Source organism: Acartia tonsa, chromosome 13 (genome assembly GCF_053477335.1).
Source record: "Acartia tonsa isolate MP-2025a chromosome 13, ASM5347733v1, whole genome shotgun sequence".
NCBI classification, from domain to species: domain Eukaryota; kingdom Metazoa; phylum Arthropoda; class Copepoda; order Calanoida; family Acartiidae; genus Acartia; species Acartia tonsa.
Window position 1 is genome coordinate 9,557,753 of NC_137272.1, and position 27,495 is coordinate 9,585,247.

The following is a 27,495-nucleotide window of genomic DNA, read 5'->3' on the forward strand; positions in this document are numbered from 1 at the left end:
CTTTTTGTTGTATATGAAATACAGCCCTATAGGCAACATTATTTGCAACTAAATTTTGCAATAATATAATTTTTAGAAAGATAACTTTATTATAAGAAATTAAATTATTTATAACTAACTTATTATATGTTGTGTCATACGCTTCACATTATATGATGGAAGAAATATTTTCTTCAAATTTTTCACCCAAGGAAAGCTTTAACCTAAGATATTCAACAATTTATAGCTGATACATAATGTAAACAAAATTCCCTTGTGCTGTCTCTAGGTTATCTCTATTGTATAAATGAACGTACAAAAGAGGAGGAGAGAGAGAAGGAAATAGACAGAAAAGTGAGGGAGGGGGAAGAAATATAGAGAAAAATAGACAGAGATATTTATTGTTCACCCTTAGATGATGTAAATTTTTTGATAGACTTTTTTGAATTTAAGAAAAAGATAGAGAATGAGACAAAACCAAGTATCATATTTTATTAATATTGCTTATACAAGAAAGGTCATTCAAAATTATTTCACCAATATTAAGGTCAAGTGACAAAAATTTAAATTTCCACCTACTTCGCTCCCAGAGGGGGCAATAGTAGAAGGAAAATTCAAATTTTGATCACATGACCAAAATTGTTGAAATAATTTTAATATCCTTTCTAGCATTCACAATATTACGAAAATATGATAAATAACTATTAAATACCTCCTAAAATTAAAATCTTTGAATATTTTTCTTACCTATAAAATTTGTAACTGTTTAAAGACAAAAAACAAAATATTTTGACAAATTTTTACTTCAGCTCATTTTCAAACACTTCCTAATTAACCCTTTAGAGCAAGTTAAAGTAAAAGTTTCAAGTTGATTCAATAACTAAGAACATCTTACTTTAAAGCTCAAAAATAAAATCCTTTGCACATTACTTATTAAAACAAGAATGACAACATCCATAAAAGTAAAGCTCTGAATTGGAAGGAAAATCGAACATTAACACTTATAGAGTGACAGAACTGAATAAACTGAATATATGTCTATACAAAATTGTAAGTAAATTTGTTGCAAAACTGATTAAATACATGTTACTGTTCAAGGACATACTAACGTTTTTAAGACTAGTTATAGAGAAGCATTGCTTATAACACTATACCTTGTTGTAATAGGAATCAGTATTCAAAAATGACTAGGATAATTTGACCATATAAAAATTTGTTGTAAAAAAAAGTAAAAAATCAGCTTGTCTTAAATGGACGTACGGACTTTCTAATAATGACTATAGGGTTGCTGCGCTTTCCAATTTGTACCTAACTGCTATAGGAATTAGCATGTAAAGTTTGAAATCGAAAGGACAATCCTAACCTTTTTAGATTAACGAAAAAAGATAACTGTAATGGATGGACCTACGGGCGGACTTACGGACTGACCCTGATTATAGAAAAGATTTGCTTTTAAAAAATAAATGACCTTGAAACATAAAAAACTAAATTCTATTTGACGATCAACAAAATTTAAAATAAGCATAAAAAAAACATATATTGGTGCCTTACCACAAAGTTGCCTATCAAGCACTGATCCCCCTCCTTATTTGAATTATATCTTTTGGTTTCCTTAATGCTATATCAAAAGGACTCCCTCCCCTTTGTTCGTTTACAATTTGTTTTAAATTATTGGTCGGGAAAGGGAGGATTCTGTGCTCTACAAGGCACTATGGGGGAAATTACCCATATTTTAAATTCTGTAAAAAGTTTGTAAATGTTAATATTCGGAGAAGATTAGTTATTTTTAGTATTGCAGTACATGATAAATCATGATTTCAGGGAAGCTTCTAATTTACATTACCCATTTCGCCACTTCCCTCCAACTTGTTTCACAATTAGAGGCAAGAAGTTCTCAAGAAAAACCAAATTAAACCACAACATATATTATAAAATTTAAGATTTGGAAAAGAATAGTTATGTAGTTCAGAATTTTATTGATAGGTGTCGTAAAAACTTTTTTTATGTAAAATTTTTAGATGAGAGAAATATCTAAACAATCTTAAATATTTTTTTTTAATATTACAGCTATCCACTCTTTGGGATTTTCAATAAATTTTATTTACTATTAAATATATAATTTACGAGTAGTCTATGATTTAGATAAAATATATAAAATATGTAAAAAGCATTATTTAGCTGGTTCATCTCAAAACTGAACATGGAACTAATCTCTGACTATCATTTTTGCATGGCTTGTAGTAAAGTGAGCAAAAACTAATGGAATAATAATTGAGTTTCTTATCAAATTTTACCAAAAGTTGCATAATCTCATCATCTAGTTTTAACTGGAAATCCATGAAATCAGCTCTAAAGCATTGTTTGCCAGAATAGCCTTCCCTTGTCCCTGGGTTACCATCATTTGGGATGTTAATCAATTTATTGTGAATTGTCTTATCCCTTAAGATTCCTGTTTTATAGCCAATATTTTTAATCTACAGAATGTTAATTTTGTTTACCCTCATTTGGGATGTTAATTTATCGTGCATTGTCTTATCATTTAAGATCCCTGTTTCATATTATAGATAAGATGTGATTTTTTATTTTTTTGTTTGTTTAGGGTTTACCTGACACCCGGTTGGACGAGAGACTGCACAGAATCTCTGTGAATCATTGCTGTACTATTGCCTATTCTACAGGATCCAACTCTGCTCCTAAGTAAGTGTACAACCTTGTTATTATCAAAGCTATGATATAATTCACATTTTAGTAGCGAAGCTACTGTATAGATCCCTTTATCTGTACAACTGTCCGTAAGTCTGTAATGCTATTAGGGATATGTTATTTCTTGGTTGCTATTTAAGAAAAATGAGTGGATATTTCAATAATGATTCCCTATAATTCGCAGTATCCAATATATATTTTACTTAGTCATTTACGGGTTTTCAGTCACGTGAAAGGATTTCGTTATATATTTATCGTGATTTTTGATAACTGAACATATTCTCTTTATAATCTAACCTCTTATCTATTTATCTATATATTTTCCTACCCTTATAGATAATAATCTATCTATCCATCTTTCCTTCTTTATATCATTACACATTTCTTCAATTCTATCTACCAAACCATCTATATTTCTTTCTCTGTAAATTACTACATATCTACCTGTCTATTTATCTATCTACCTACACTACTCTCTATCTTTGTATTTATCTAAGCATATTTGTAAATAAATCCTAATATGAAATAAGTGAGATTTCTTACACTGTTATCTCCATATTTTATTCAAATATCTAGGAGAGGGATTTTTAAATTTAAATCTTTTTGCTGTTCCTATCCTATTATATAAAAGTAGTAATATTTTTATGTTTGTTTGATAAGATCTCGCTAACCGCTACACCGATTATTTCTTTCATTTTATGTAAGCTTCAAATAGTTCCCAGGATGGTTTTCGGCTATTTTTTTGTTTATATTTAGTCCATAGTTAATGAACGACAAATTTATTTAGATTGACATCCCTAATGTTGATTAACAAAATAACAGATTAATATCATCTGATGACACGTTTAGAATCTTAGTTTAAACCAACCAATCTCAAAATTAAAAAACAGTTTCCAAAGTTTGCTTTGTATGTTGGCCAAATAGTTATTTTTCTGATGAAATGTCCCTTTGTAAGGCAAGTATAGTTTTTGTATGTTTGGCTAATTTATCAAGCGTCTGCTGAATTTACAATTTTGGTCTTAACAATAAATATAGAAAGACTAGAAGATCAATCTCAAGGGCGTCCAAGCTTTTTCTTTGGGGAGGGGGGAAGTAAAAATTTAAAATAAAAAATTTTGGGGGGTAATCTTTATATCATATAGGCACGGATATTCAAGCTTTATTTTTTTTTTTTGGGTTGGTAAAATTCAAACTCCAAAATTTTGGGGGTGTCTACGCCACCCCCATATTTATTTTGAGGGAGGGTAATCACCCCTTTACCACTCACCCCCCATTTGACGTCCTTTATCAATCTATTTATTAGACCAATAGAAACACAGTGTATGTACAATCGGATCACATAATTACTTTAAATTTCATCTTTTTGGTAAGTGAGCTATAAACAGTTTGATTTCAAAGGATAAAGCTTTTTGATTTTGACATCTTTCGTATTATGGGAATGTCTCCACGAGTAACTAAAAAAATCTAGAAATCCTCTTTTCAGTAAGACGGAATATCATATCTAATTGGCTATCTAGGGTAATAATTCTTTTGTCTGACGCTTTAGTATTTTTATGCATGGCTCATAAGGGATAAGACGAAGGAGGATAAAATGGTGTACTTCCTCAATGATGATAAACAAAATAATTCCTAACAAACAAATTTTAACTATCAGATAGAAAACCATGTACTATAACTATGGGTACCAGGTCTAATGACCCCTTCCTTTCTTCCTTATTCTTTTTGTTGAATATCTAATCGAACTGAACAAGTAGTAGGTTGTATGTGTGTATTTGAAATTAAAGCAAGGACTAATAATATGCCAATAAGTATCACAGCAAAAATGAAAGAACAATAGAGTATTATACAGTAATATAAAACATTAGATCTTTTCCCCACAAAATTCCTGTCGATGATAGAATTCTTTTTTCTTATTCTTGAATCTCAGGGGAACCCTAACCCTGCGTGCTTACCCGTTACCCAATAAAACCTAAAACAGATAGGAGCAGCAGTTGTTTCCTAAATGCACATAATTGTTACATGAATTATGTCTTGTTTGAAATAATATAAAACAATTCTAACACACGCCTAAATTAACGAAAGAGCCTCACGTGACTGGCGGACAAATACTAAAATGTATAAAATCTTTGCTCTTACCCAAAAAACAATAAATTGATATTCAGATATGTCAAAAATTGACAAATTTTTGACAGTTTGTCATTTACAAATATTATAATATACTGTATATAGTTAGAGGGGTTGATTTGACCTCATATAGTAATAGTGAACACATTTGGAGGCATTGCACGGCGGTGGGGTACAACCAAAGACGGAGGCGGACTGACTTCTGGGGGTGTAACAAGCACATTGAAGCACAATTGCGGAACTTTATCATTATTATTGAACTATAACAGCAATGTTCAAATTCACTAGTCCGACTATGCCGGCCAGCAATAGCGCTCGAACGTCATCAAGGGCGTGCTCCAGCCTTAGGGCTACGTACTGCACCTGGCTAGTCAGACATGGGCATTATCCGCTATCACTATATTAAATTGTTCATTCTTATTATTATCGCTAATAAATATGTCATAATGATTGGATGGGAAATAAATATAAACCATCATATAAAGATAAAAATGTGATAATATGCAATTAAAATTATATTATATTGTATAGTCTTATCATTTAATTATTCGATAAAGAATTTTATTTCCCGGTGGAGGATAATTGTCCAAGATCGGGGTTTGTTGGATCTATGGTTAATAAATTGAATTTGAATTTGAATTTGAATACTATATAGTACTATATAGTATTATTTATTGCAACGTGTTATATACAGTTTTTTTTGCGTAGAGCATAATGAAAAATTCTAGGATTAATCAATTGACTTTTCGTGAACATTTTTCTATGATTCTAAATATAAGAAAATCAAAAATGTCCAAACTTTATGAGCCAACAAATGTCAGAGCATGTTTATAAAACTTTGGGTACCAGTGTTCCCTACCTTCCTGGAGATAAGTTGGGATAAATTTGCATAAAATTAAGTATTTGATTTTTTTTCATATTTGATAATATACGACGTTTGTCTATTGTCCGTTGGGATTCGGGTTCGAATCTTTCTAGTGACAGGACATAGTAAAAATTTAAAAACTAATTCAATATGTCAGATGCGTGATACCAAGTCTAAGATTAGATAAAATGCCATGGCACAAAAACAGATAAATCTTCAAATCATGCAAATTTTTGGGGGGTTAAATTTTAAAAAAAGATATCTAACATTTGCTATGCATGGAAATATTTAGACTTGTTTTAACGAATCAATTTTTAAATACATGAAAACCAATTTGTTTATTTGTATTGAATTTCCATTTTGAAAAGAAATATAATATAATTTTAAAGTCATAGATTTATGGAAAAGGGGTCAGAGGGGTGTAAAAACATACGTCGAGGTAAATTTCGACTTACAAATTCAATAGATAAATAATCTATATATTAAAATAATAAGACTACAGTCATTTTCTCTGAGAGTGGCAAGGATATCGCTAACTGCTACCTAAAAGAAGTCGCCCATAGAAAAAAGATTTTTAAAAATTACCCATAGTTTTAAAGCCAACTAATGAGATGTCGCTATTTTAAAACTTTAGGTACCAAAGAATTTAAAATTAGTCTAATGTCTCTTTCCTCACTGAAAAAAATAGCATCTATAACTTTTACTATTGAGCACAGGGTTTTGGTTACTTTTTTTTATTCTATATTATATGTTCGTTCAATCCTTATCATAAAGTAACAGTATGTCTGTATGTAATGAATGATCTCGCTAAATGTTGAACTGATTTGGTTCTCCTTTACAGGATAGCTTCTCATAGGTCCTAGGAAGGTTTATTATAACTAAACAAAAACAAAACAAAAAAATTGGGTTATTGAATTCAAGTGCCCCTAGTGGTCTAGTACTTTTAAAAAAATACTAAGAGCAGTATGTCTATTTGGCTTAGTGTCTGTTCCAAAATATCTCGATTACCGTTAAAATGATATGTTTACCATGTTTTTTATTTACCCCTTCATTTACCAACCTTTCTAAATTCTGCTAATGGAATAATTAGCTGACAAGTGTAAACACTTTCAAAGTAGGCGTAAAGAATTACATTAAATTTGAATTAAAACAGAAATATATTACTAATAAGTACTACAAAAAGGTTCTTAGACAAAGTAGCTTGGACAAAGTAGCCCCGGAAAAAGTAACCTCGGACAAAGTAGCCTCCGGACAAAGTACCCTTGGGACATTTACTTAAGAAAAGTAGCCTCCTAAGAATTTTGCTGATTTACAAAAATTGGTTGGTAGATTTTTACAATTTTTAACATTTTTTAAAAAATTTTTAGGTAAGGTTAGTTTGGGTTATAGGCTAGGGGGGCCGAGTGCCCACGGCTAGGCAGGCTAGGGGGCCGAGCGCTGCGGCTATGATCATTATTATCGGTTGAGGTTATTTTCCTTTGGAGGCTACTTTGCCCAAGGCTACTTTGTTGTAGAGGCTACTTTGTCCGGAGGCTACTTTGTCCGAGGCTACTTTGTCCGAGACTACTTTGTCCGAGGCTACTTTGTCCAAGATTCCTACAAAAATACATGTTTAACCCTTACAGCTCGGGCCCCAATTCCCACCTTAATAGATTGGGGGGGGGGGGGGGGCCCCCCCCCCTCTATCTCGGCTTCTGTTACAGATAAAGACGTAAAATTTTTTTCTGGTGGTTCATGTGTATTTTTAGAGAAAATTACTTTTTCTAGTCATAGCAGCCAGGCCGCTCCTTAGCCGCTTTTTAGCGGCCAGCCGCTAAATTTTAAAACAGCTGTAGAGCGGCCAATTTTGCAGCTAGGATGACCAAATTTTAGGACGAACTTTTATTTTTCATAACAAAAAAATTACTTTTTCTGATCATCGCCAAAAAACGGCAAATAACGGAAACCGCCATTTTCGGCGGTTACGGCGGTAAAACGGCGGTTGGCGGCGCCGATTAATATTTTTATCTGTTTAATGTTGCTCAAGGATTTACCAAAAAAAATTATAGGACTCTAGCTGTAATAGAAGCCACGATATTTATGATATATGTCTGTAGTAAAAGCCGGACAAAAATCGGTCATAAAGTCGGTCAGGGAGCGGTCAAACGGTCATAACACATTTTTTCTCAGAAGGTCATTGATATCTAAGTATTCACCAAAAAAAATTTAGGTTTCTCCTTATACACAAAAGTCATAATGTAGAAATTAAGATTTTTTTAGAATTTTTTTCTAATTTTGGTGCTACCCAACCGACTTTGACCGGACACTACGACCGACACAGACCAGATATCCTAATAAAATCAACTCTTGCTGACGTATAATTACTAAACTTAAAAAGTCATGAAGTCACAGCACTTCATCTTACCTACAAAAAAAATTGTCTTATCCACTGAAATCCCTGTGTGCTGTGTACTTTTGAAATTATTAAAGTCCTCTTGTAGTTACTTACAAATCAAAAGTAAGATTTATGGGGGGTTTGAAACAAAATATTGAACATATGTGGGGTGTCAAAAGTTTGACTACTGTACTGCAATTCAGGGGTACAGGGATAAGACAATGGACTTTAAATTGATATACATCCCCAATGATGATAGACAAAAGTACTACTTCTACTGATTATAGGTATTGGTTGAAATGTTCCACTACTAACTTGTAACAAGCTTGTAACCTACCAATCAAAATTACTAAAAAAGTACCCAAAGTTTTTGAGCCAGCGAATAAAGCAGTCATAATTTTTTTGGTATATATATAATTTACAGTCCATTGTCTTCTCCCTCCCTGACTGTAATACAGAAATACAGGTAGGCGACCATGGAAATTTGATTAATCTACAACTCTTACATTAACCCAAAATATATAAAGTGGACAGAATAGATTTTTTGGAAGATTATTTTTTCGTTTAATGATCTATTCCTACATTCCTGCCTGTATTTTAAGTAACCGAACCAATTACTCAAAGATTTTAATCAATTTACAACATGCCTATTATGTTTGTGTGTGTGCATGTGTGTTTAGGTGTGTATTAAGGAAGTAATTTTACTGAAAATTACACTGGTACCCAATGTTTTAAAATTTCACTTCTTATTCGTTGGCTCAAAAACTTTGGATATTTGTATTGATTTTGAATTAATTACTTTAGAACTAAAATTACCCAATTTTTTCATCCAAGAATTTTTTTACAGAAGGTTTTTTGAATCATTATCATTGGGGATGTAAAACATTTTATAGTCCATTGTCTTATCCCTTAAGATCCCTATTCTGTAATAGGGTGGGTCGATTTTGGAATTTCACATTAGTAGACATTGGCAAGGGTTACTGGGCCAATATAAAACACTGTAAAACTCGAAAGAGGTTTTTTAATCCAAAAACAACGGGCGCGCGGGGGGTTGAAAATGTACCCGCCCCCTTATAAAACCAAAAATTGAAATTCCTTCAAACACAGACATGTTGCATATCAAAATGACCGCATTGAAATGCTGATTACAGATCTGAAAACAGTTTTGAAAAATATTGATTCAGTCTGAAATGATTTTCAAATAACCTACTAAAATGAACAATTTTGACTAAATCAGCTGTTTTTAGGTACTTAATGAGATCTTATTCGAACTAGGAGCAATATTTTTCAAAACGAATTTCAGATTCGTAATCAGCATTTCAATGCGGTCATTAAGATATGCAACATGCCTGTGTTTGAAGGAATTCAAAGTTTTGGTTTTATAAGGGGGTGGGTACTATTTATACCCCCCGCGCGCCGGCAGCCATAAGAGCCAAGTCACTTTTGAAACTTGAATGGGGATTATCATACAAAAATATGACTTCCACAACTTATGATAACAGTAAAATCTAAAAAAGGGTGAAATGGGCCCACCCTAGTCTGTAAGTAATCTATATTTGTTTACTGTCCAAAACAAATTCTTAAAATTTTCATTATTTTTTGAAAACAATTTTTAGTTTAATTTAAGATAAAAGCATTTTTCAAAAGTTGTATTTTGTATTAAATCAGTACAATGCTTGCTTGACTACTTTGAAATCCAACTATCATCTTTGCGCTACTGTGCAAAATATTTTCCTTGTTTTACACTCTTCCTTTACTGTGTAATTATATTATCCTTGTTTTACACTCTTCCTTTACTTTGTAATTATATTATCCTTGTTTTACACTCTTCCTTTACTTTGTAATTATATTATCCTTGTTTTACACTCTTCCTTTACTTTGTAATTATATTATCCTTGTTTTACAATCTTCCTTTACTTTGTAATTATATTATCCTTGTTTTAAACTCTTCCTTTACTTTGTAATTATATTATCCTTGTTTTACACTCTTCCTTTACTTTGTAATTATATTATCCTTGTTTTACAATCTTCCTTTACTTTGTAATTATATTATCCTTGTTTTACACTCTTCCTTTACTTTGTAATTATATTATCCTTGTTTTACAATCTTCCTATACTTTGTAATTATATTATCCTTGTTTTAAACTCTTCCTTTACTTTGTAATTATTTTATCCTTGTTTTACACTCTTCCTTTACTTTGTAATTATATTATCCTTGTTTTACACTCTTCCTTTACTTTGTAATTATATTATCCTTGTTTTACACTCTTCCTTTACTTTGTAATTATATTATCCTTGTTTTACACTCTTCCTTTACTTTGTAATTATATTATCCTTGTTTTACAATCTTCCTATACTTTGTAATTATATTATCCTTGTTTTAAACTCTTCCTTTACTTTGTAATTATTTTATCCTTGTTTTACACTCTTCCTTTACTTTGTAATTATATTATCCTTGTTTTACACTCTTCCTTTACTTTGTAATTATATTATCCTTGTTTTACACTCTTCCTTTACTTTGTAATTATATTATCCTTGTTTTACACTCTTCCTTTACTTTGTAATTATATTATCCTTGTTTTACACCCTTCCTTTACTTTGTAATTATATTATCCTTGTTTTACACTCTTCCTTTACTTTGTAATTATATTATCCTTGTTTTACACTCTTCCTTTACTTTGTAATTATATTATCCTTGTTTTACACTCTTCCTTTACTTTGTAATTATATTATCCTTGTTTTACACTCTTCCTTTACTTTGCGTGTGAATAAACTACTCCATCCTGTTATTTGACATACCAATAAAGCTAGCAGATAAGACAATGGATGATAAATTGATATAAATTTCCAATGATAATATACAAAATTATCCGGTTATTGACAGTTTTGTGACATCGCCCATTTAGGGGCGTTTCGTCGTATTTTTACAGTAGCTTTTGATAAGTTATTTTAGGTTAGGTTAGGTAAATGTTAATTATTGCCCCACAGGGTTAGGCAATTTGTCCCCTAGGCTTAGAGCCCAGCGTAGGGGCTAGAAATAGGAGAAAAGCTGCTGTGAAAATATGACGAAACGCCCTTAAGAGGCGTTGTCACGACACCGACGATAATACCCAATTATTCCTTCTGTAGATGAAAATTATTGATTAAAAAGTTTGTACACTACTAGTTTAAAACTAACCAATTAAAATACTTTAAAGGCAATGAATAAGCTATCTGGGTTATAAAACTTTTGGTACCAGTTTAATTTACAGTTAAATTTCCCCTTCATTTCTTGGTAATGTCTCTAATATAATATGTCAATTGGTATAAGGAAGGAATAACTAACTAAGGAGTATAATTTTTATCAAAGAAGTACAGATTACATATGAGTAACAGAATGTTTGTCTGTCAGTTTATCTCGCTTACTGCCAAACTGATATGGCTATCGCCTACAGTAAAGCTTCTTATTTGTCCCAGGAAGGTTTTGCACTTTTTTTTTATTGTAGAGGGTTTCTCTAACCTCCCATAAGAAAGGACATTAGATAATTTACACTTTTTAACCTTTTCTTTTGAAACTAAAATTGTATAACCCCTCCAAATTAGCCAAGCGAATCAACCCATTTTTAAAATTTAAGCAGTAATCATAATGTATTAGACAAACAACGATAAATTGATATACATTACTTTGGGTACTAATGAAATCAATAGCCAATTGTTTTCTCCTTGCTTGAGTAAAAGTAATCTTTACTTGATACAAACATTTCAGAATATGTTTCCCTCCCTCCTAATAATGATGTATGGAGTTTGAAATCCCAACAAAATCCATTATTATGAAGCTGGATCATTCCAACCTCGTTTTATTCTTTAAGGTAAAGGAGTTGGATGATTAAATGTTTGTATGTGTTCAGTATGATCTAGAAAACAGCAGAAATATTGGGAACACAAATTTTAGAAAGCTTCTTAATGGTCCTGGGCAAGTTTTAAGCTATTCTGTGTAGGTAGGGGATGGATATTATTTAGTGATATTATTGAATCAAAATATGTTTAATAGGAAATTATGTCAAATGTTTCTGAGGGAATTTACCACAGGGTTTTGGCCCCACAATATCCCAAAATAAGCATGGGGGGGGAGGGAGTAAATAAAGGTACATCACATACCAAAAAAAGGATTTTTCTGAAATACCTAACCATCTATTTTGTTGATTTCTGAGATAGTTATAATATGCCACCCTAAATAAGGTCCTAGAATTTTCAGGCATTTATGGATAAGACAATAAACAGGATTTTCATCTATCCCCAAAGGTAACCCGCGATTGTGGCTCAACACATAGCGCATCCGCTCGTCATAGAGGAGTTGATAGGTTTGAATCTCGACCCGATAACTAAGGACGTTAAAAATAGTTCCTACGACATAAATATTTAGACTGGGGAGAATGCCTTGACTCATAACCAGGCGCAACTCATTACTATGTACAGTTAAGACTTTTTTGACAAATGTCGTGCAATCAAAGGTTGGTTGTCTGTTGGTCTTTATGTTTTTTATTCTGCTTTTGGCACTTTTTCGCTTTAATAGTCCAAACCATTTTCAATCCTTTATTATGTATAATACCCACCCTCTCTTTAAAATTGATTATAGAGATGTTCTGCCTATAAACTTATGCCTAATACAATCAGGAATTAATATTGCCGTCGCAGTATGTAAATTTACCTCGCCTTTAATCCTGATTTTTTTTCCAAAAAAGAAATACATAGTCAGTCCTTTTACGGTCCTCCAAATTAGAGTCACCAATTTTTTTAACTAGATTTTTTTGTCAAGCTTCATTAGGAATGCTTCGTTGGGTCTTTTATACAGATGTTAAAAAACTGAAAAATTATTATATTAAATCCTTATTTGAAAGAAACAGGATGTCTGGATGTCTGTTTGTGTGTTTGTACTGAAGGATCTCACTAACCGCTAGACCGATATGGTTCTCCTTTAGAGTGAAGCTTCGTATAGGGAATATTTGTAACTATTTGGGGGAAGGGTTCTCTACCCTAATAAGAGAAAATAATTCTGTATGTCCTGAAAGATCCCGTAATTTTTACAAAAGTTTCAGGCTACTTCAGTAGTGGCCTAGGGAATGTTTCAGGCTATTTAACTTAAAGGATGCAATTCAATAAATTTGATATTCTTATACTTATTCCTTTTCTAACATGTAAAAGAAACCAGTTTTTAAATCAAGATAAGTTCATTTTGTTTATTTCATTAGATTATTTAAACTAAATCTTATAAGAATTTAAACTTTTACCTATATCCGCGGAAAGCCGTTTATAATACGATGCGAGAAATAACTATTCTCGTATTCATTCGAATCCGGTGGATAGGAACCGGTTCTCATCCATACGAAAAAACTATGTCTAGCATCGTATTATATCCAGTTTTCTACGAATATAGAAATGTACAATCACAAGATTAAAACTAGTTTTTTTAGCCGGTGCCTTCGGCACCACGGGGCTAAAAAACTAGTTTTAATCTTATAATTGTACATTCTATATCCACGGAAAGCCGTTTATAATACGATACGAGAAATAACTATTAATGGCTTTCTATGGCTCTTGGTATGGTTTAAGACTATTTCTAGCGAGTTTGTTTTAGGCCACTCTTTCCCCCAAGTTATCTATCCCTATATACAGATCCTAGGGGCGAAGCCAATAATTGTTTATAAAATAATAATTGTTTTTTTTAACATGATATATATTTAGGGGAAGAGAGGAAGCTGAAAAATAGCTTAAAACCTCACAGGAGATTTAAACAATTATATCCCTATTATTTTCTACTTGAATTTATTTTTGGCTAAATACTCTAAATAAATAGACAAAGTAAATTTTAGAGGAGCTTTTAGTCTTGAAAATAATCTATTTTTCTGAAATAGTTATAAATGAGTTCCCTGAGCCGAAAAACCTTAGTTTGCAGCATTTAACACTAAATTTGCTAGCCAAAAATTATTTATTTATATTTGTTCTTCATTTTTACCACTGTGGTCAGTTTATATGTTGATTGTTGAATCGCACGTTAAATCAAATTCCTCATTAAAGACGTACTCTATTTATAGAGTAGCTATGCTCCAAACAAGGCGGGCCCACACTAGTGCAATTATGTATCATTAAACCCCAATTTTTATTTAGTGGCGCAGCTACACTTTGATTCAATTTGTCTGTTTGTCCCTCAGTATATTTATACCGCTATGTTGAGAATGGGATTTTCTCAACTATTATATATTGAAGAATGACTGCAGATTTTTTTGTACTGTGATATTCATTACCAAGAAGAATTCAATTTACAACTTGCTTGGTCCGTCGGTCTGTCGGTCAAGTTAGAACAAATATAAATACTAAAATATATCTAAAGGTTTCGTGATTTTACATATATATTTAATATAAACTTGAACTCTATAAGTCACTTTGTCCATATGTCCAACATGATTTTTTGTGTTTCTCTACTTATGTATGTTGTCATCCTTGTTACTCTGAAGCTAGTCAATTTTCTGGGCCCCCTTCGTAGTTTTCATATTAGGGCGGAAAGAAAAAAGCAGGTTCAAGCATGTCCATTGCGATAACTTTATATAGAATGATGAAGGCTGTGTATCAGTATGGCATTAATACACAGCCAATAAATGTAAAGTAGAATTGTAATTATAAGCTTTATAAAATTACTTATAAAAGGCTTTTTTTGTACAAAATGAAAAGATATGCTTAATTTAAAATAATGCCTAACTATTTTTAAACACCCCCCCCCCCCTTCTTTGTAGTTTAATTGGTTTAATATATTCCTACTCACTGAGAGGAGGGAGGAGGGGGTAGATTTCCTTTATTGTGCCCTGTCTTTTACTTAATGATTTAAATCTGTAAGCATCAAAATAAGTTTTTTTTCTATGCAAAAGTTAATTTATGATCTACATATGGCAAAGAGAAAACGACCTGAAAACTTCGTGTAAACGCACAAATATAAATTGATTTCACTAAAATAATTTTTTTAAAAATCATCCTACTAGACCTAAGCTCTATAAAATACCCTCTGCAGATAAATAATTGGGGCAAGGGTATAATTGAAGTTAGGCCCATTTAAGTTGGGGAAAAAAGGGTGATATTGTTAGTGGACCTACACACCACAAATACCCCTGCCCTTTTTAGCAATTTAAACTATTTCCATCTTTGTTTTTGTTCTATTTTTGTTTTTACTAGCAGCTGCGCCCCTAGAATTTACGGGAGCAGCCTAATAACATTCCAAGATATAAATAAAACTATAAATCCTTGACCCTATGTAAATGGAGAACCTATTAGGTTCAGTGGTTAGTGAGCTCTTAAAAGACTGCAAAAAAACGTTAATATTTTATATATTAGCAGAAAAGATTGCATCTAATGGCCGTTATCTTAAGAAGGGGGGGGGGGGGCGAGGGGGGGGTGCGGAAGGTTGAGGGTGGTCTAAATTCAAAGTAATGGGACATTTTGCGAGGTTGTCAAATCCAAAGAGGTAAACAAAATTTGAGGCATTTTTCATATCAAAATTTAACACTTTTTCAACCTTACCACCACCGTTACATGAAGATTATACTCATTTTCAAGTTTTTTTTGCGTTCGCGGATTTTATTTTACAAGGTGTAAAAGTGGCGAATTTAAATTATGCACTTTAGAAGCCTAAAAGGTGGTTATTTTACCTCCCCCCTACCAAACACACACACTCTTTGATCCAGGGATTTTAAGGGATAAGACAATTGACGAAATATTGAAACACATCCTGAAGGATGTTAACAAAATTATCAAGTCTGTAGATTAAAATTATTGGTTGAAAAGTTTGGAACCAAACAATCACAATTCAACCAAATAAAAATTAAGTGTTTAAGTCAATGAATAAGATAACGTGGTTATAAAACTTTGGGTACCAGTGCACATTACAATCCAATGCTTCCGTGCTTCGAACACAGCATATCTTTAATATCATCTATTCAAAATATTAGCACTTTTAAAACAGTATATTAACTCCGGTATTTTGCATAAAAATTACGTTTTAAAGATTTAAATTTTCTCTATGGCTTACAAATATTTTTAAAAATAAAAATGATCACCAAAAATTTTGTTGATTCCAGTGTGATTTTTATGAGTAAAGAAAAAAATACAATAATTAAAAATTTAGACTTACAGGAAAGTTGCCAATTTAATTAGGAGCGGAAAGGTAATTGGAATGTAAATCTTATTATTACCAAAAAATGTCCTATTGGATACCATTGAAATTTTTGGCAAAGTCCATTTATTTTGGACTCTGCCAAAAAAAATTTCATTAAATTAGTTCTATAATTGTTTGAATTATGAACCAATCGAGATATTATTACTCGGATGTTGTACAAGAATTTCATGTACTCTGGTAATGTGATACTTGCAGCTGGTCAAAATAACGATTCCCCCAATTCCCCTTCACTTCTACTGAATGAACGATGAAACGAGGTCCATGTTGGCAATCTAAATTTACAACAAATTTTCCATGTACATATATTCTATATCCATTTATGTAACCTTCTTTCTTACCACAAAGTTATCCAAATCTACAAAAATTTATTTATAGGATAGATTTACCTAGAGTTTACAGTAAAAGTACAAGGGGAATTTTTTCTAGGAGCGATTTTTCTTAGGATAGTGGTGGTACCCTCCCCCAAAATAGTTGTATTCTTCCCAAGACATTGAGATCAATTCAGCTGTTAACGAGATCCTTCAGTACAAACAAACAAACAGACAGAAGGACAAACATCGTGTTACTTTATTATTACTGAATAACAATCATTATTTTCAGGGGAATGATGTTCTCTCATGACAACCTGACCTGGTCAGCTAAAATGGCGCTAGGATTTATCAGAGCGCCTGGATTCAACAAGTAAGTTCTTTAATTGTCTGGTGGACACTAAGTATCGTGTTCGGGTCTGTCCAACACTGTTATATTTATTTCACCAATAGCATAAAACAAATTAAAAAGCTTTTTACATTGTTTGGTTGTTTATAACTCGGCATGGCCGTTGCAAAAACTAAAAATATAAACTTACATCAGCACATTACATTTCTGTATATGGGTAAAGCATCTGCTAGAGTCATGTCTACAGGAGAGGAGGAAGGGGATGGAGTAAATGCATACCTTAGATTAACATTTTTTTAATGAATGTTAGATATAAGAAGACAAGATTTGCATAACCCTTTCTGGCCCACAAACAACAATCCTTCCATCCAAATACTTTTTATTTTTATCATTTCATCCACCGAACTACATATCTGGATATACACTCCACATAAATGTAAGTTTATTCATAATTGAGATATTTTTTTCATTATAGATGTCCTATGCCCGGAGAAGAAGTTATAATCAGCTACCTGCCCCTTGCTCATATTTCCACACAGGTATTGTCATTAAAGATGTTAAGCATTGCAGACAGACATATAAAAGAAAACAATTTATAATTGGCAACATGCTCATTGGTATTGGCAAGTACAGACAGACCAACCAGCAGACATACACACCGACATAAGTTATAATTATCTTCCTATATCTTACCCAAGAATAAGGTCTAACCAACAAGAGATATAAATCTAAAATAATATTGGGGGGGTGGGCAGGTGAAAAGATTTTACTATGTGTTGCCCCCTAAACGACAGCTGAAAATCGCGTAAAGTTTCGTGATTTGTTATCGAATTAATTTAGTTGTTGGTCCATATCTTGTCCATATTTCCAAACCGATATTGCAATAAAAATTTAAGCGTTACAGATATGTTTCTGTTTTATTGGATGTAATCTTGCATTTCAGATAATTGACCTGTACTATTGTATGCACGTAGCTGGCACCCTGGTTTTTCCCAGCGTCAACATTGTCAACGATACAGAACAATTCTTTAGTCACATCAAGGAGGTAACAATTATTCATTTTCCAAAATATAGCCTTAAACCATTTCAAGACTTGGGTCTAAAAAATAGAAGTACTCTAAACCGTCTTGGGATCTATGTGGACCTTTCTTTAAATTCCTTGCTTCTTCGGTCCAGTGGTTAGCTAGATCTGAACGGGAGAATAAAAAATTCTTACTACTTTATATAATAGAAATAGCAACTATTCCCATTTTTATTTTATGTTGGTGGGGGAGTAGACAATGTGCTTTTTAGTTTTTCACAAAAATTAGTAATACAATTTTTGACTGGGGTTATTTTTATCTTGAAGGGGTTAAGGCACCCTCCCAAAAAATAGGTATTGAACTTGAAGGGGACAATCAGAAGCCCACTGTAAAGAAATTCCATATCGGTTCATCAGTTAGCGAGATTCTTTGGTTAACAAACACCGACTGAAAGACATCCTGTTACTATCCTGACAATTTAAATATTTGCTTGCTATTTTTGTACAAACTAGATCTTGTTTGCAAATTTTTACTCTGATTTGCATTAAGAACGGTGGTTAAGAGTTGGGGAGTCTCTTCACTTCCGCAAGAAGACACAATAGCAAGTAAAGTAGGAAGGATTTGACACTGTTCATGGGGGGGGGGGGGGGGGTCATAAATAAGCCCCTAACACATGGAAGTCATAAAGTTTCTTGACTTATCACATTATACATTATGCAACTGTATGGGGAAAAAAATAATCAATCCACAGAAGCCACCAAATATCAAAGTAAATTTTATAAATAAAAAAAAATAAAGCAAACTTTTTTTTTTAAATTTTTAATCCAAGCACAGTGTAAAGCAGATAAAAAGACCACAAAGGCTACTTTTTTTACCTCACAAAGACTGTTCACAAGTTTACCTGGAGCGTCAGGATGACTTTAAATGCCCAAAAAATCCTTACAAACAAATACCAAAACTTCTGAAAAAGTTTTTATACTATGTAACCTATCAACCTCGCCGGAAAAAGGGAGAGATTGTACTTGTGACCGCAGTTTTGATGATATTTATGCGGAAACTAATGGACACCTATAGTTTGAATGGGCCCCCGTATATCAACACAACTATGTGCACTCAAAAAAAAATTAATCGAAGATTTTCAATAGTAAGGTTTTCTCCATATCTGAACTATTTTATTCTATGCATGATGAATTTTGTAACAATATGGTATAATTTAGAAAGCATTAAAGGAACAGCAGTATGTCAATTTGAATCATATTGAATTTGTTTTTTAACCTATTTATATACAAATATTTACAAAATCATCCTTTATCATCGTGTCATTTTATCCCAATGTAAGAATATATAGTCCATTTTTTGGTAACGCCTATTAAGGAGTGTTTCGTCGTATTTGCACAGTAGCTTTTAATTGGTTATTTTAGGTTAGGTTAGGTGATTGCCTTACCGGGTAAGGCAATTGGCTTAGCATGGTTAGAGACCTCCACAGGGGCTAGGACTTGGAGAAAAGCTACTGAGAAAATACGACATAACGCCCATTAAAAGACATTGCGACGAAAGAGACTATACCCGAAAATAGAATTTTACAGTGTATTCATCTGAACTAAAGAAACGGCTTGGGTGGTAACTTCATTTTAGACCGTTTCTAAAGTCATATTATCAGATCAAATTCACAGAAGACTGTCATATTTAAATTCCTGATATAGTTTGTAACTTTGTTGCTTATCCTTTATCACTCTCTCTTTTTGTAAGAAGGTATTGGCCCCGCAGGGATAAGGAATCCGCAGAGGTTAAGCAAAGAAATACCTCATTCGAACCTTTTTTTAAAATTTATTTTAAATATAAGGGGGGGGGGGGGTTCTATTCTTGCCAAAAACTTCAATCAATGAACTTAAATCAATGCTTTCTTAAGGAAAAGCATTGATTTATAACTGCCTTTCTTATGGAGTAATTTTCCATGTTTTATGATAAATGTAACTTGTGAAAAAAATACTTCAAACCAAAAACAATATTATTATGATATGAGTCCAAATAACATAGAAAACTTTAAAGAGAAACTCTCTTCACAAAATTGGGAAGGTGTTAATAATGATAACATTCCGAAAACTGCCTTTGAAAGTTTTGGTAACACATTAGAAAAGTATTTTAAAGAGAGTTTCCCTTTAAAAGAAAAATGTGTTAACAAAGGAAAAGTTCCTATTAACCCGTGGATGTCACAGGAGTTATTAAAAATCAGAAAAGCAAAAAATAGGGCCTTTAAAAACAAACTTAAACATAGAACTGAATCTGCTGAAAATAAATTTAAATGCCTAAATAATAAATTCAAAAAACTTGCTAGAAAAGAGAAGAAAAAATATTACCATGAAAGATTTGAAGATTGTGTTACTGATATCAGAAAGACTTGGTCGCTAATTAACTTAATAGTCAAGAAAAAAAAGTGTAAAAATGACGTGCCTTGTGTTTTTACAGATGCACAAAAATCCTATAATACTTTCTCTGAGATAGCCAATGGTTTTAATGACTTTTTTGTTGATGTTGGGCCAAGACTTTCAGAATCAATACCTCAATCTTCTAAATCTTTCAGGGATTTCTTGGGGGATCAATATGATGAAGAATTTAACTTTCAGGAAGTAAACTCTTTTATTATCAATATAACTTTGTCCAAATTAAAATCAAAATCAAGTGTAGGTAATGATAATATCTCTATGAAACTTTTAAAAGAAATAATGCCAATAATTGTAAAGCCTATCATTCACCTGTTTAACCTCTCTTTAAACACTGGCTACATTCCTGATAACTATAAATGTGCAAAAATTATACCTATTTACAAAGCTGGTGAAAGAGATAGATTTGACAATTATCGTCCTATTTCCATACTTCCAGCCCTCTCTAAATTACTTGAGAAAATTGTTGCTTTTCAAATGATTAGATATCTTGAGGGAAACAAAATGTTATATCAACATCAATATGGCTTCAGAAGGTCAAGAGATACACAACAACCACTGATACATTTAATCAACAAAGTTTATGACAGACTGAATAAGCCCCAATCAGAATACAGTGCCTGTGTGTTTCTTGACCTTAAAAAGGCATTTGACACGTGTGATATACCAATTTTACTATCCAAACTAAAACACTATGGTTTTAAAGGTGTATCTGCAAAATGGTTTGAAAATTATCTAACTAATAGAAAACAGTATGTTGAAATAAATGGTGTAAAGTCCGAAGAAAAAGTATTAACCCATGGAGTACCACAGGGCTCTGTCATTGGACCAATTTTGTTCTTGTTGTATATAAACGACCTTCCAAATTTAACAACCTTATTTTGTAGCCTTTTTGCAGATGACACAATCTTTTGTAAAACCTCAAGTAATTTAGAAATCATAAAAACATCATTAAATGAAGAATTAGATAAGGCATCAGTATGGTTTAGGGCAAATAAACTTTCTTTAAATGTATCTAAAACAAAATACATGGTCTTCAGACTTAGCAGTATGCAACCTGTCAATAATAACTTTAGAATCTTCATTAATGGGGAGAAAGTTGAGAGAATCAGCAATGAAAATGAAACAAAGTCTTTTAAATTTGTTGGGGTACATCTTGATGAATTTCTCAATTGGAATGAGCATACAAAAATGGTAAAAAACAAAGTTTCTAGTTCTCTATATGCATTAAATCAAATAAAAAATGTTCTCCCATCAAAAACTTTGAAAACGATTTATTCCTCAATGATTTTGCCTCACTTAAATTATTCTAATATCACATGGGGTCTCTCTAAAAGTAAAGATATTGATCAAATAAGAAAACACCAAAAAAGGGCAATAAGGATTATTGTAGGTGCTAATTATAATGCACACACTGAAATTTTGTTTGGACAATCTAAAATCTTAAAATTTGATGATTTGGTAAATTTAAACATTTCAAATTTTATAAGTAAATTTTTTCATAAGAAACTCCCAGAAAGCTTTGATAACATGTTTAAAGTTCTCTCTTCTCAGAGATCAAAAAATTTACTGATAAGTATACCTAAAACAAAACATCTTGAATATTTTCCAGCAGTGTCATTTCCAAAACTTTGGAATAACTTGAGAAATGAAATAAGGCTTTCAGACTCTGTAAAGAAATCATTGTCCATGATTAAAAAAGATTATTTTTTAAATTATAAATCATTTCATTGCAACAAAAGAAAATGCTTTTCCTGTAAGAAATAAAATCTGTACCAACTTCTGTAACTGTAAATAGTTATTTAGTCAACCCACTTAATTATTGATCTATTAAATTTGTGTAAATATCTTTATATAATAAATAATTTTTGTAATTCTCGCTATAAATAAAATGATATATGAAATCAATTAAAGGGGTAAATTTACGGCCTACTCCAAGGCTTAATTACTCCTTGCTATGCAATTTTTAAAATATGATTTTATATGTATATTTAATAATTTAAATGTATTGCATTAGTTAATAAATTCTATTCTATTCTATATCTTTAGAACTGGCCTTATGTCAGAGATCAAACAACTGATATAGAAAATAATTATAGAGGAATAGTTTCAAACGTCCTTATATTCATATATTTTATGCAATACTATGACATTTTGGCAATTTTACTTCTAGTGACTTGTAGCCCCCCTCCCCTATAAATATAAAACTAGGTAGTTTTCCGATTGTTTGTCATTTTTTTAGGCCAGGATAAGTTATGTTATATTAGGTACTGTGTAGCTCTGCAGGGTTTTGGCACCGCAGTTATAGAGGCCCCGATGTGTTAGGGTCCCGCTGGTACCCTACTTTAAGGGAAAGCAAGAACATTTCTTAAACATCAAACTAGAAAATGAACAATTATATAAGCTAGAATTTAAAGCAAAATAAAAAAAAATATTACAAAAAAATTCGCAATCAATTATTAACTATCCCCATTGTGTAACCTTCCCATTGACATTTAAACCTCAAAACCTCAAAGTTTTTTCAATGGAGTAAATAGAATAATAAATATCCGTAGTAATTCCTAAGCTTTAATAATCTCAAGGGTTCAGAGATAAAACTTCTATATTTGAGAATGCTTGATATATAACTCGACTTTATCAATAAATTAAAAAATACCCTTGATCAAAACAAATCCCACTCAAGTAAAGCAATTGAGCAAAACGGCAATACCCTGCTCTTAGAGTATCAGCTGTTTAAGATTAAAATATTTGGTTTTGTATGGATATCTGAACTATTTGTTATAGTGCAAAAAATGTGTTATATTCTAACCAAACTCATGCGGTTTTTATGATGAATGATTTAAACAATTTTGATACAAAATGCTTAAATTTCCTTTAAAATTGGTGTTTCAATTAAAATAAGTTTTAATATTACCAAGGATAAGGTATTATCAATTTAATGACGTGGTATTTTACCTTAAAGTACCTGGCAAGCACAGAACCGACCACTATTTCAAAAATAAATAAAAAAAGGGAAGGGGGGGGGAGATTTTTTAGGTGGGGTCTCAAGGTAAAGCACTGACACACGAAACACGTCTCCTTCTAGGGGGTGAACTTTGAAGCAGCTTATAGTGTCTAAAAAATATGACGTCACAAAATATAAATGACCAATGACAGACCAGTATACATTTTACCATAGGTTAATTACAATGCATACTGACCTATCATTGGTCATTTGTATTGTATGACGTCATTTTTTATTAGATACTATAAGCTGCTACGTGAACTTTTACTTATCAATGTTGGCTTGTTTACCCTTAATAATAACCAAATGTAATTACACAGAAGACACCCTGTCACTTTTAAATCAGGATAACAGCTTTGCCTGTTTGGCGATGCATGATGTTTTGTGCTTCCCTCTACTTATAGATGTTCTCATCCTTGTTTTATTTAGATAAAGCCAACAATTCTCTATGGACCTCCAGTAATCTATGAAAGAATTTATCACAGGTAACCATTTCATTTTACCACCTCTTGTTTGTAGACCAAGGCATTACCCTTACTCTAAATTGTATTGTCTTTAGGCAAAAGCAACAAAAATACGAACTTGAATCGGAGAATATATATTTATTTTTTAATACTTTGATTTATATATCTACTTTTTGTCTAGTTTAATTTAATATTTATAAAATATTTTTAGATTAATTCAATCTCGGAAAGAAGCATCTAATGTTGAGAGATTTGTCCTCGGTAAGTCAACAGTGAATCATCTTATTTTAAATTGAATCTTCAATCAGATTTTGGACAACGCATGTATAGATCCTAAAGGGTGACCCCCGCAGGTGCTAGGCAAATATGAAAAACTACGCCTTTTCCCTTTTATTAAATAACTTCAAAATCAAGGAGGAGGAGGAGGGTTTCTATGAAAAAAAAACCAAAACATTTTATAACTAAACATAACTCCATATTTCTTTTTTTTATGTTGGATACTATAATCAAGGTTCCGTGATTTTATATATAATACTTGCCATAGAGAAACCGTAGAACCATATAGAATTAGTGGTTGGCTAGATCTCTCGTTACACAGAGAAAACCCACACATAAACATCCTCTTTCTTTTGTATAAAAAAATAATTACGCGTAAATTTTATTGTTCAGATTGGTCCAGCTGTCGTGTATCGGACAAGAGCCCTGTTGACCCCTGCGTGGGTGCTCAGTGCGGCACAGCCACTACGCACACCAGCCCCAGCTCTCTGTGTGGGGGTCCCGCAAACAAAATCAACGAAATTCAACAGAAAATTGCCAAAAGTACCGTGTGCAAAAAGTATAAGGTAATATTCAGGGAGGAAGGGAGAGTAAATCGGACTGAAATTAGGGACAATACACCGATTTCACAAAATTCTTGATTCGTGATAAAATCATGAACTTTAAAATTGGAAATTAGTATTTCTGAGACGATTAGATGATATTTATAATCAGAGAAACTATATCCATATGGCAGTTGTCAAAATATGATTTCACAAGAATATATACCGAATGCCTTTACACCTGATTTTTATAAATATACTTATGCAATAGGCCTTTATGGCTTATACAAATCATCCAAGAATTATTTTGGCAAACATTATTATCATATACAAGTACTATACAACTATTTTGAATTACTTTAAAAGCAAATAAACTTTAAAATGAAAAAAAAATTAAGCCACCAAAGAAAATAGCCTAAAACCATCACAGGACCAGTATGTATATTCCGGGAAGAGTAGAATCCGATCGGTTCATTGGTTACCTAGATCTTAAGGGACGGACATACGGACAGACAGACGGACGGACAGACATCAAACTACTTTGTATTATAGATTATACCAAATTTTCTCGCCGTGCTACTTAATTTCCTAGTTATTTGCTATAATTTGAAAATTTGTGTTATTTTAAAGAAACGCTACATAATTGAATGTGGGTGGTAAGCTAAAAAGTTTAATAAAAAATAAGGAGGAAAAAAGGCGAATGTGTGAGAAAGAAAGGGATATAAAAATGCATAAAATAAATTAAATAAATCATAGAAGAAAAAAACTAGTAGGTTACATTTGCTGGGACTTTTCCTTTAAGTGCCTTCTAAACATGAAACCAAATACCCCTTATTTTAAATAAATTGAAGAGATGGAGTTGTTTTTTTCTTTTCCTTTATGAATATTCCCTGCAGAAACCCTAACCGTGCGACCCCAGGCCTGCGGTGACATAACCCTGCGGGCATATTCTATACTCAATATAACCTAACCAAACCTTATTGAAAGTAAAACACAAAACAATAATCAATTATTTTTCATTATATTTTAAAATAAGGGTTGGAAGAGGGGGGGGGCGGTCCTGTGCTCGATTATGCAAATGAGAGAAACCGCGGTAATATTCATAAAATCATAATAATAATTGTTTATTTAGGAGCAACTTGGCCTGGGAAATCATATGGTGTACATTTGTCGTGGAGGTCATCTGAGTACAAGACTACTCAGGTTTCTAGCTGGATTCGATATTGTTGTTCATTCAGGTAAGAGTAGTTTCAGATAGCTAATTGTCAAATTGGACAAACAAGAACACAGTGAAGGAACAATCCGCACTTAACATTGGTTAGAACGTGTACACATTTGTAATAGTGTCTAACTTTTTATCTTTGTGACTTACCAAAAATCGAAGGATGAGAGGGGAGGTGGAAAAGGAAACCCCTAAAAAAGAGATGGATTTTTGTTACGTCACAAAGATAAAAAGTTAGACACTATTACTAGGTTCCACATTTTGGTACAAAAGGGCAGATTCATTTTATTTTATCCATTGAAAATTTTGAACACTTAAGTTACAGCTCAGTCAAGATTGAATAAAAGTACTCAAAGTTTTAAATCAACTAATGAGAGACCGAATTTATAAAACTTTGGGTACCTGTATGATTTACAGTCCAATATAACACCGATATTTATACTTTTACCTTTATCTACAATTATAGATTTTAATCAATTTATTATTTTTGTTTTAGCTTTTGGCCAGTCAGAGGTGTGCAGTTTTGTATCAGCTAATGTGCCAGAAAGGTAGGTGTTTTCCCTTGAAGTGCCTATTGAGTCCCAGCCCCTTTAGTTTTTGATAAGTTTAGGGGGTAGTTTTTTGTGTCTAACTCTTGCGGATGGCCCTAGGTGGATTTTTTTTAATGAACGGATTAGTAAAAGGAAAAAATAGAAGAAAAAAAAGTAATGAAAAGGGAAATCTAGGGCCAGGATATAATGACCGACAGACAAACAGACATGACCACAATATAGAATAGAGTAACATGTGGAATCACTGCCACTTTACAATTAACCATTTCCTTTTGTTTAGATGTTGTAAGTTTCCCACTGCTGGAAAGCCAGTGACAGGCGTCAAACTTAAGATAGGTAAATATATTTATTTTATAAGTTGCTTTTTTATTCTTGGAGACTTGATTAAAATCCCTTTATCACTAGTGGTCGAATGCATAGAGAGGCGGGATAATGGACTATATATTACACCAGTCTTCAAAGTTTTACAATAACTTGTCTTATTCGTTGGCTAACAACTTTAGAGACTTTTACTGAATTTTGATTGGTTGGTTTATTAAGTTGATTGTTTAAAAATTTCAACCGATAATCTAAATCTACAGATAGGGTAATTTTGTGTGTCATTACTGGAGACGTAATCAATTTATCGGTCATTGTCTTATGACATATCCCTTTAGATCCCTGGGTCGAATTAATTAGTTTTAGTAATTTTATTGAAAAGTTTTTCTTAAGATGCTATATTCCTTTTACGTTTTGGGTGAATAATTATTTATCATTGCTTGTCCTATCTCTGTAGCCAAAATGGCTGAATGAGACAGTTAATTTTAGTAATTATTTGTCATTATTGAGTCTATTAGACTAGTCACGATCTATAATACAAAACTTCTAAGGAAAATTCTTTAAATTGTTATTTGACCACCTATATGACTTTTACATCCCCCCCCCCCCCCAACCTCTTACACAGTATGCAAAAATAATTTATCACCATAAGTAGACATTAAAAATGGTTCCTATTACTGCTGTGTCAGATGCGTGACATTGATAGATGTAATAGGGGTTAATTTCATGGTACAAAACAGACGAAACTCATTG

The 27,495-nt window shown here is 32.1% G+C and overlaps 1 protein-coding gene across 1 annotated transcript in view; it reads left to right on the forward strand.

Annotated features, from left to right (window-relative positions):
- Positions 1 to 27,495, forward strand: part of LOC145335086 (very long-chain-fatty-acid--CoA ligase bubblegum-like) — a 122,684-nt gene that overhangs the window by 84,648 nt on the left and 10,541 nt on the right. The window contains exons 11-20 of the mRNA XM_080180797.1: positions 2,579 to 2,676; positions 16,846 to 16,926; positions 17,378 to 17,441; positions 17,846 to 17,947; positions 23,799 to 23,854; positions 24,045 to 24,094; positions 24,503 to 24,675; positions 25,784 to 25,889; positions 26,370 to 26,421; positions 26,705 to 26,760. Of these exons, the coding sequence (XP_080036923.1) occupies positions 2,579 to 2,676; positions 16,846 to 16,926; positions 17,378 to 17,441; positions 17,846 to 17,947; positions 23,799 to 23,854; positions 24,045 to 24,094; positions 24,503 to 24,675; positions 25,784 to 25,889; positions 26,370 to 26,421; positions 26,705 to 26,760 (838 nt within the window). The remainder of the gene's footprint in view (positions 1 to 2,578; positions 2,677 to 16,845; positions 16,927 to 17,377; positions 17,442 to 17,845; positions 17,948 to 23,798; positions 23,855 to 24,044; positions 24,095 to 24,502; positions 24,676 to 25,783; positions 25,890 to 26,369; positions 26,422 to 26,704; positions 26,761 to 27,495) is intronic.